The sequence below is a fragment of the Clinocottus analis genome, unplaced genomic scaffold, assembly GCF_023055335.1.
Source record: "Clinocottus analis isolate CAN_PGR_092001 unplaced genomic scaffold, fCliAna1.0.p SCAF_4, whole genome shotgun sequence".
Lineage (NCBI taxonomy): Eukaryota > Metazoa > Chordata > Actinopteri > Perciformes > Cottidae > Clinocottus > Clinocottus analis.
This window is the reverse complement of record NW_027176153.1, coordinates 16,416,744-16,428,075: the sequence shown is the minus strand read 5'-3', so window position 1 is coordinate 16,428,075 and position 11,332 is coordinate 16,416,744. Positions and strand designations below refer to the sequence as shown.

The 11,332-nt window shown below is 40.1% G+C and overlaps 1 protein-coding gene across 1 annotated transcript; it reads right to left on the bottom strand.

The window, feature by feature from the left end:
* Nucleotides 1-182: 182 nt before the first annotated feature.
* smc1a (structural maintenance of chromosomes 1A) lies at nt 183-11,286 on the bottom strand. Its single transcript, XM_068598577.1, has 26 exons — nt 10,870-11,286; nt 10,124-10,312; nt 9,605-9,717; nt 9,030-9,233; nt 8,589-8,827; nt 8,210-8,468; nt 7,730-7,870; nt 7,566-7,648; nt 7,354-7,453; nt 6,791-6,898; nt 6,459-6,644; nt 5,856-6,035; nt 5,562-5,708; nt 5,284-5,421; nt 5,077-5,193; nt 4,878-4,984; nt 4,627-4,768; nt 4,367-4,512; nt 4,108-4,261; nt 3,909-4,019; nt 2,663-2,819; nt 2,385-2,539; nt 2,147-2,298; nt 1,970-2,039; nt 1,756-1,866; nt 183-1,115 (listed from the first exon to the last, which is right to left on the bottom strand). Exons 1-26 carry the CDS (start codon nt 10,976-10,978, stop codon nt 1,035-1,037), a joined length of 3,699 nt encoding a protein of 1,232 aa, XP_068454678.1. The 5' UTR covers nt 10,979-11,286; the 3' UTR covers nt 183-1,034.
* Between the last annotated feature and the right edge of the window lie 46 nt (nt 11,287-11,332).

Sequence of the window (11,332 nt, the reverse complement as noted above, 5' to 3'; positions counted from 1 at the left end):
GTGTGAAAACTGAGACCCTCTAAAAATAGTGCAGCAAAGCACAGACTCCCCCTCATGGCGTGGAAACGAATGCAGTAAGATGCATTCTGCACTACAGGTTAAAATTATTGGAAGGAAAAGATCTGTCAAAAGCACCAGCTGTTTGCATTACAGTGTTAAAGTAAACACGATAAAGAAGCGGCTTAAATCTTTCAAATTGTATTTATTGAAGTAAGTCAATCAATGAAGCAGGCCGAACAGTAATGCCTCTTTTCCATTTTCCTAAAGCTGCTATAGTTCAACACTCAAGGAATATAAAGAGACTGTCGTTATTCATACAGCCAAATAACCTCAGCACATTTTCTTTGACATCATTATCTGACGACATCCTTGATAAAACTCCATGATCTCAATATAGCGCCGCCAGTTGCAGCTAACTAAGGGTTTTATTTAGCCATCACACAAGGGAATGTATCCACCGTATTGTAACAGTTTTCTGATTGGACTAAAAAAAAAAAAAAAAAAGTAGCACATGAAAATGCATACGCAATACATATCATAGTACACACAATAAATGAGAGGCAAGTATTTAAAGCACACAATGGAAAAGAGGGCCGTAAATAGTATAAAAGCTCTGAGAACAAAAACTTGTTCCAGGTAAATTCGCCACATTTTACCACATAATACAAATTCTACAGTCTATGAAAAAGGTTTGATTCCTCCTCATTTACAGTTGATTATAATGTTTTTTTTTTATGGATTATTATAATCACTCTTGTATTGCCAAATTGAGAAAGGGCGGGCTTTTATAAATGTACATACATCCTGGTTGTCGCTGACTATACAACAACCCCCAACAACAACAAAAAACCTCACTATTTTACTACTCTAGCATACCCAAAAATACATAATTATATTTTAAAAAAAGAAAAGGAAATAACATGTGGGACCTAATGAATACATGATCTGTGAATACAGAATAGGTTAGCAATCCAGAGAGTGGAGCAAAAATAATTTGCTTGCCCCATTTGCCAAAAAGCTGGTGTTGGCTCGTTTTATTCATTCGGATTTGGGTTGGCATCAGGATACTGGGAGAGGTCAAAAGTAAGCACTTTACTGATGACACAATCTCCTTGCTGTGAGTAAAAGAGAAAGAAAAGCAGTTAATACTTTAATCATTTGTCCAGCAGATGTTTAAGATGTGGATTAATTTAACAGCTCAAAATATTCCATGGTTAAAATTAGACGTTCCAAATTTGACTTATTACTTATTCTAAATCTAAAATACACAATTTCCAAAGTGTTTACCCAATTATGTGTAGTTATATTTTTTACTTTTTTAATGTGATATAGAATGCGATTCAATATATTTCTTATGCTTATACCATTAGGTACAATAAGACTCATTATTTATCAATGACATTAATGTATATAATTTAGCACATGTTTGCTTACTTCCCAGTTGTACATAACATTAATTTAAAGTGATATACAAAATCAATTTACTTGACTTGGTCCTAAATATGCTTTTTTTGTTGTTGATTTAAGTTGTTGCCAAATTTACACTGAATTGACCCGCGTGCACTATCCACTGTTGCACTAATCTGACATGTGGTTGTAGATGTAAAAAAAAAAAATGTTATTGTCTGTAACAGACATTTTAAGAGTTTTTAACATCAGCATATCCAGTATAAAATACAATGTTTAAAGCGTCATGGCTGTATGTCATTTAGTATTTTGCACTGTATTTTGTAGAGACAATAATGAGCCACACACCTCTGGGTAAACACCAATGAGCGAGTCTGCCTTGGTGTAGAATTCCTCTTTCAGAGAAATGACGATGGCCTGGAAGTTCAGCACTGACTGGTCTTTGATATAATTGGCAACCTTGAAGGCAGAAATGGAACTGATGAGTTATAGTGGCACGATTACATCAAAAATTACATTGATAAAACGCTCAAGTCACTGAAACAATTATAATTTTACAGACCTTTCCGATGTTAGTGTTGTCCAGAGCAGCATCAATCTCATCCAGGACAAAGAAGGGAGCGGGTTTGTAGCTAAAGACACGCAATAAATATGTTGTTGACAATATCACTACTGTTGAACGCAAAATAATTAATAACATAAACATGTATTAAGACTATGGGCTCGTCCATGGTTTCACCTGTGAATAGCAAAGAGTAGAGCCAGGGCAGCAACAGTCTTCTCTCCTCCAGACAGGTTGTCCATGGGTCTGAACCTCTTTCCCGGAGCCACACAGTTGTAGTTGATTCCATCCAGGTATGGCTCCTCTGGGTTTTCTGGGCCTAGGAAAGCCTAAAGAAGAGGGACACAATCATTGTAGAAGTTGTGGCTTCACAATACATGCGTGTTCGGTGATGTGTGTTTTAAGTTGGCAAAACCTGGGCACTGCTGTTGCGTGAGAGGGCCTTGTAGATCTCATCAATGTTGGTGGCCACAGACTCAAAGCAGTTATTGAAACGATCAAATCTTTCCTTCTTGATCTGCTCAAAGGCTTGCTTGGCCTTCTTGGCTCTCTTACGGGCCGCCTCAAACTCTGAGGAAGAGAAAGAGAAAAAAGGATAACATTATAAGGAGCTCCAGAAATGAACTGTAACAAGCATCACGTCTGTCTTTCTGTCCTTTAAAGCCCTCCTCTAACATTATCCTCCCGTCTCACCATCACTGGTCTCTTGGAACTTGTCCCTGACGCTCTCGAGCTTCTCCATGGCCTTCATGTTGGGTGCACTGATCCTCTGAAGGATACTTTGCTGCTCGTTCAGACGCTGCTGCAGTGTGTTTGTCTCCGCCTTGATCTCCTCCTCGCACAGTGCATCCTGTAAGACAGAGGGATTCAATTTAAATTAAACTAGGTCCAGTTAGAGAAAATGTCCACACGCAAAGGTCCGGACCATCAGGATGTTAAACTTTCACTATGATTTAGTGCCATGTGTATTGAAGTAGCCTCATTGTTGTATCAAAGTCTATGAATAAAGAAAGTGCAGTTAACTAATCTCTCAACAATATTGATGGTGAGTTTTCAAATGAATACATTATAAATAATATATACTCGAATGAGAAATGAATAAATTGTCTTTGCCCTACAGAATTAAATTCAGTTCATATAGATGTGAAGTGATTTCAATACAAAAAACCCACAATATCCATATTATTTTCATCTTCTAAAAAGAGATAAAACGGTGTACAGGGACTAGATCTGTGGTTATGGAATCCACTTGTTTCAGCTCTGCTTACATCTTTGTTTGTTTTTAGTGAATGAATGCATTAGGAATCTGGTGGATCGATCATATGGGCTCTTAAAAGGCCTTCATTTCAGATTTGAGTGGGTACATGTGCTCAAAATATTTGTGCTCGTGGTGGTGCTTCAACTGCTACGATCTCATAATGACCTAATCTCATAATTATGAGATGCTAAGTCATAATTTCGACTCACTATCTCATAATTATGAGATGCTAAGTCATAATCATAAGTCAGTATCTCAAATTATGAGATACTATCTCATAATCATGAGACAGAGTCTGTCCATTCTGGAGTCTGTCCATTCATGATTAAACGCTCAACTTTTTCGAGCGAGCCATGTGAAATAATACCGACTCCCGAACCTCTGCAACTGTTTGGCCACTGGTGCCATCTCTCCCGTGTGTGTTTATATCTCACTCAATGATTTTAATCGTAATACACATATTTGACTGGCAGAGTAGCACCATGCGAGATGATTTACAACGCATATTGGTGTGTGCGTTTCCTGAACCGCTGAACAAGTGCCATAAAATCTAGAGAAACTGCGACGATCAAGTGGTTTAGAATAAAGAATGCCTTTAACTAAATACATCACATCTCTTCACATGAGGGAGGTGGTCAGGGTGAACAGTTTAAATATACAGCATCGTTCCATGTGTGCTACCTTAAGGTCTTCAGTCAGGCTGCTGTAGTCAATCTCTATGAGAGCCTCTTTAGCGAGAACCGTGCTGGACGTCGTCCTCTGGCTGCTCGGCTCTTCTGACTGAGCGCTTCCCTGGTTAAAAGAAAAAAAAAGAAAGATGTAATTTTATGACTCCCAATAGTGTAAAGGTTAGGGCCTGTAGGAGTGTGTTTGTGTGTACCTCTCCCTGGCTGATATCGTCCATCGTTCCAGAACGAAGAGGCAACCTGATGTCCTGCATTTTGCAGGCTTGAAGCAAGTTGTGACGGTCGCTGCGCTTCTGCTCCAGTTTGGTCTCGATGGCCGTCACTTCCTTCTGGAGCTGAGTCAACTCCCTGCAAGACACAAAAACATTTGTAATATTTATCACATAATATATCCATCACATACATCATAGGACATAAAAAAAATAAAATGGATGTATGTTCGCAGCCACTGACTTATTGGCGCCACCCAGTTTTTTGCGGATCTCTTCCATATCATGGTTCTTATCGTTGACTTCAGATTTCTTGGTGAGATGCTGGTTCTTAAGGTCCTGCAGTTGTGCCATCGTCTCATCAATGATCTTCATGTGTCTGTGCTCCTCCTGCAGGCAGACGACAAAGAAACACAAGTGAACAAGTGAAAATGTATTTGATGTCAAAATTGAGGACAAACTACATTATGAGTAAAGTTTTCATCCTTCACTTTATGTATTTACTTTCTTCAGTCGCTCTATTTCAGCCTCGTCCTTCTTGACCGTCTGCTCCCACATCATAACTTTCTCCTGGTCCTCTTTCAACTGATTCTTCTCATAGTCGACCTGGATGCCCAGGCGGGTCTTCTGGGTCTCAAACTCAAGGCTGAAGCAGAAGGTTGTGTGTAAGGTTAAAACAACATAGAAAACCAGAAACAATTTAAAGAACAATGTGGCCACACTGGACACTTAAACGGACTAATCACTACACTCACCGCTTCTTTGCGATCTCATTCTGCCGCTTCACCTTCTCCTCCTCAAACTCTCTGATGTTCCTCACTCCAATCTCCTTACAGAATTCAATAAACACCTCATCCTCCACCTGGAAAACAAAAACATTTATATTGACGTTACTGAAATACTACATATTCACCGACGGGCTTCTAAATGGAGCTCGCTTCGTGTCAGTCTCACCAGGTTCATGCGGTCTCGCAGATCAGTGATCTCCTTCTCACGGGACTGGACGATCCTCTTGATGTCGTTGATGCGAGGGCCAAAGTTTGCCAATTCGCTCTCGAGTTTAGACTTCTCCTGCATGACACAAATCAATCAAGTTTAAATGCAACCGCCACTATAGCAATAAGAATCAGTGAGAGAAATATACGACAGGCTGTACTGTACCTGCATGTTAAGTGAGAGGTGACGGGTTTTTGTCTGTTCCAGATCACTCTGGGAGTACTTAAGTCTCATCTGCAGACCGTGGGCCTGAGACTGAACCTGGCGCAGCTCTGCCTCCTTCCTCTTGGCCTTCATTTGCTCCTACAAAGAAAACACATTAATTGGAAATTGTCGTGAATTTATTTCAAATGATAATCTATTAAACTGCAGTCACTGCCTATAGATTAAAAAAAAAAAAAAAATTCTCATTTTGAAGTTGCGCAAGGTATGCTGAAAGTTACCTTGAGCTCTTCAGTGAGTTTCTCTTTCTTCTCCTTGAGCTTGTCCACTGCCTTCTCATCCCAGCGCCTGGCCTTGGCCTTTAGGTCACTGGCTCCTCCAGAGATGACTCCAGACTTCTGGAACAGAGTACCATCCAGGGCTACCGTCTGGACGCAAGGACAAAGGGAGAGGTTAGGTGGAAGAACAGACAACATTATCATCTATCAAATCATCAGGTGGACATTTTAGACGTCCAATTTTTCCATCTTCCTGGCACAAAAATGTTGATTCTAGATCTAAATTAAGTTAAATACCTTGTGTCTGTATGGCCCTCCGAAAGCGATCCTTCGTGCATCCTCTACGTTCTCACAGACCAGAGCATTTCCACAAGCATACTGGAGGGCTTTCTTGATGTGGGGAGGCTCATAACGAATCACATCAATAACCAGTTTTGCTCCTCGCAGCTCTCTCAGTTTCTCATCCGTTGGTTTCACCTGAAATAAGAAAAGAGAAAAGCACATTTAAAACTCCAGTGTCTTTTTCAGCAGGAAACTGGTCTGATTTTAAGCGAGAAAATAATAACCTGTTATAGCTGGATGTAAAAACTTAACCGCAAATCATTTTTTTATTTGACGTTTTTCTTTGAAGTGCAGTTCTCTTGGGCTTAAATAAAGGCCATGACAGTTTGTGTTTCTAGGCAAAATGTAAAAAAGAAACGCATCATTATGCGTTCGGGTTCTTTTTCCACTTTCTTAAACTCGCACCAAAATATGACTTTTACCACTAGACTAAACACATTTTTATGTCTGACCAATCTCTTTTTCTCCAAGTTTGATGTTTTCATTTAGTACTGCCTCTTGATAGTGTGTACTTAAACCATTCAAAGTGAGCAATCAGCTGTACTTTAAAGTATTCACCTCGAGGTAGTCCAGAGGAAGGAAGGTTTCGGGCTCTCCTCTCTGCTCCTTGATGTATTGAATACAATCTCTGCCAGTCTTCTCTGAGTCAACAATGATGGCGTCCATGTTCTTGCCCAACACTTTAGTCACAGCAATCTGATACTTCTTCTGAGTGGGCTGGCACAGGTCGATTAGGCGACCATACTGCCGAAAGAGAGGAGAGCAGTTTTAGTAATCTCAGTTCAGTCAACATTGTTATTGAATAAAGTGGCGAAACAAAAAAAATTGCAGTCCTGAAATGATTGGAAAATTACATAATTGTGTGCTGAATACTGTCACAGTTGTCTTACCACAGAGCCAGGGTAGAGTCTTTTGATACTCTCCATGATCTCAGCCTTGCGCTGCTGGCGACTGTTCTCCTGCCTGTCGATTCTGGCGTCTCCCAGCTGCTCCATTACCTACAGCAATAGCCAATAATAGTGGGATTCATTAGATACTTTTCCACAGTTGACATTTTCACTTGTCACACACAGATGTAGCGAACAACATTAACAACAGGAATGTCAGTGCCAGGCAGTTAGATGATGGTTAGGTGTGCCAGTAATGGGTGCATGTTGGCCCACTGGCATGGATTACTGGCACACTTAAGTATCCTTTATTGTATTGATCACATTTGTGTTTTTCCCTGTGGAAATGTCTGCAGTGAGAAACATCTATTGATTCACATGGAGAAATTTAATTTTCTCCCAATCATTTCCAGGGCATGGATGGAGTAGCTATAGATGCAGCAAGAGGTCTCGCTTAAGACGCTGGTACATGGTAACGCCTTTAATCATAAACTCAAACATAGTCAGCCAAGATGACAACATTTAGAGTAATTTGCTTTGTATTTCTTTGTAGATGTATTAAGCACCTGGTTAAGCTCCGTGTTGATCTCATCAATTCTTCTCTTGGCACCCTCCACCTCTTCGGTCAGCTCCTCCTCCATTCGCTTCTGCTCATCCAGTGACTGCCTGAGGGGTAACGAACAAAGCATGAAATAAAAGAGCATAATGGGAAAAGCCTAGTAAATTAATAAGCTGAACATAGCACTGTTATAACACTCCAAAAATGAGAGCGGCATACCTGCTGGTGGTAATGTAATCCTCTAATTTTTCAATACGTTTCTGGTTTTCTTCAATTTCACGTATCTTCTGTTTGATTTTGGCCTGGAGAGAAACAATGAAATATATGACTGTATGCATTCAAATCTGTTAAATCAATTGAGTCTGCTTCTAGTATTTATTTACCTCTGTCTCCACTTTCTTCCTCTCCTCTAAGTCGAGGCGGTCCTGGTCGGCCTTCTGGTCGCGGTTGAACTTCTCCAGCTCCTGTGCCAGTGTGGCAGCACGTTTACTAGCCTCCTCCTTCAGACGATGGTACTGCTTGACCTGTGAGGGGAGAAACAGTGGTTGATAGAAAGCCATCCTAACTTAAAGCTCAACTTTATATAATATCATAACAAAAGTGTTAGCTACAATTCACACACCAAAACATGAAATTTACATGTGGCAGCATGAATATATTTTGAGATACTTTGATAAGTATAGTAGTCAGGTAGTATAATAGTCAGACATTTTTACTGCAATCTTATAACATTATACATTTAGAGTTAGTCTCAGTATTTAAAGTTTATCTACCAAATTAAATCTTGTAATAATACATTATTGAATCCTCACATATTATGTATAGAGGGGCATTCAAATGTGTCTAAAGTTCTAACATCAGACCTGGTTTTCCTCCAGGGTGAGGTCCTGGCCCTGGCTCTGTGCCTCCTCCTCCATGCGCTCCTCAAAGTCTTGCTTGGCCAGCTCCACTGCCTTCATTTCATCATCCAGCTCATCCATGTCCGCCTTGCGTTTCTTGTACATCTTCTGGGCATTTTGCAATGACTTGCGCGCCGCCTCAAGCTTCTTGATCTTATGAGAAGTGTTCTCTTTGGCCTTGATGTACTGTGGCCTCTTTTGGTTCAATTCAGAGTCTTTCTCTCTGTGGGCAGAGGAGTCAATTAGTTAACAAAGCCCTAGGTCCTAAATGGCATTAGTTATACATCATCTGAGGAGAACATCAAGCCAGCTGTGAGTGGGCTATCACATAACTGTAACTTACTTGATTTCTTTTTCTACGGTCTGCTGCTCTCTCATCAGTCTGCCCAGCTCCTTCTTCTTGTCCTTCAGCTCCTCCTCCACATGGTCCATCTTTTTACGGTCCTTATCAATCTCCTTGTTCCGCTGACCCAGCTCTTTGTTCAGCTTCTCAATCTCAGTCTCATTGTGGTACAACTTGAAAAGTTGCAATTGAACACTTGCCCTGGCCACTTCATCTTTCAGACGCTGGTAACGCTCAGCCTAGTGGAAAGATAGGAGGAGAGGCAGACAACACAGGATAAACAGCAAATCAATCTCGGTAATCGAATTGTAAACCATTTGGAAGCATATCTCAACAACTAAACTTCCCAGCAAGTCAAATTCCTCACACAAGACATAGATTTTACATGAAGCATTTCATTTCAAATTAAAGTTGAACACAAATTCATAGAATTGTACACACCTCCTCTTTCTCTTGCTTGGCTTCTTTGCGCTCAGCAGCAATGTTTTTCTTACGATGGTAATTGAACTGTGTGTCCTCTTCTGCTTTAACCATTTCCTTCTTCCTACGGTCGTACTCCTGTGCCAGGTCTCCAGAACGTGAGATTTCCTCAAACAGAGCTGTACGCTCCTTGGGGTTCTTCATGGCAATAGACTCCACAGCTCCCTGAAAGAAGAATAAGCCGGAAATAACAATTAACAATAGCAACTACCAACACCATGTTACCGGATATTAACTTAGCACATGAAAAAAAAATCATGCATGGTTGTATTTACCACACCCCCATGAGCAGGGGCATTAAAGAAAACAACGCTAACCCACTACCAGGGCAGTTTAACAATTACTTTTCATCACCAAGAATGTAATATTATTTTTGCAATCTTCATCTGCAATAAGCAACTGCAAAAAAGGTATTAAGTGTTCCGAGATTATTGTTAAATATAACTGTCTGATCACAAACCTTACTACAGAAGCATTATGAAAGAACCTAAATGAATAAAATCATCCAAGAGGATTTTTTAGGATTTCAGTCTCACCTGGAAGACCAGGAAGTTCCTAGCCTTGATCAGAATGCCAAGTTTTTCCAGCTCTTCACTGTACTCAGGCAGGCCCACCACCTTGCTGTTGATACGATACTCAGAGGAGGAACCTGGTGCACACGCCACGAGCACAATAAAGGACATAAAAAGACAGCACATGAATATATTAAAGTCCCGTAAAGGTTGGCAGCAAGAGTCTTTTATTTACCTTGTTTAATGAAAGAAAGACAACAGTATTTTAATAAACATAATTACATAATGGAATGTGTTGCCTAAATAGTTTTGATAATTGATTGACAAAACTGTAGTTCGAGTTTGGAAATTAGGCACTCTGGCAGTAGCATTATTGTGGATGTGCAGCTGTGCATTTATAGGCTGATGAACACACTGCATTACTTTCCAATAAATTACAAAAGATAGTTGTGAAAATGCTGTTTTGCTTTTCACAAATATGGCATTAATATATACACATGGCATTAATGATGAAGCATATGATCAAACAATGGCAGTTCATACCAATGATTCCCCTTGTGAAGGTACGCTCCTCTCCGTTATCTTCCTGGTACACCATGCTGACAAAAGCTCTGTTGGCAGCTGGCTTTCCTACGGGTGCTCCATGGATAAGATCCTTAAGAGTCTTCACACGCAGGTTGCTGGTCTTCTCTGCCAACACGAAGCTGATGGCATCCATAAGATTGGACTTTCCTACAACAACAACATTCAGAATTTTAGTAACTTATACAGATCTAATATGAAAAAACAAATATGAGTTACTTGTTCATTTGTTTAGTTTACATTTTGTCAGAAAGGTTAGGATTGTAATATCTGGTAACATCATTTACAAGGAAGTAGTTAGTGGCATTGTATTGGAAGGAGGTCATAAGAAGGAGTATTTCCAAGAGTTCGTTCTCCTCATTTGTAACTATGTAACTCCCAAACATGATCCATATAGTTCAAAAATATGATCGACTATTACTTATTACATATTAACCGTTTACAGAAACAAAACTGATCATGACCACTACAAACATTGCACAAGTTGATAGTCACAAAACACATTAAAATAAATAGTGCAGAATGGTAACGTCAGCTGGTCGGATGATTAGAACAACAGGTAACGTAGTCCAACTGCATATTTAAGATACAAGTTATGATATCAAATGTTTAGAAGAGTCGGGCATGGTTGCACGGTGTTTACAGTTCGCTAACGCTCGCAAGAAGTTTGCATTAGCCGTCCGTTAATATGTGCAATCATAACATACCGGATCCATTGGGTCCGATGATCGCAGTAAACTTGTGAAATGGTCCAATGATCTGTCTTCCTTTGTACGACTTGAAGTTTTCGATCTCAATCAGTCTTAAATAACCCATCTTTGTGATAGTAATGACGCTGTTGTGGGGGGAAAACCTGCAGTGAGTGTTATAGCTGCAGCTCGTAAAATGTTAGCTAGCTAGCTAACGGTACGAACCAATGTTTACTAAACAAGCAATCTCGAAGACGATGTAGTCACGCAAAAAAATGACCCTCTCTGTTCAATATATTTCTGCTCTATGCATACGTTACATTATGAAGTGCATATCTACTTCAATAGTCTAAATAGCTTCATAATCTTAAACAAATAGACGTGATGCGGCGGTGACAACAATGCGCCATTTTACAATCTCACAGGAAGACCCTTGAGCGCGCGAGCCACGAAATCTCGCAGTTTATCGCGAGACCAACGC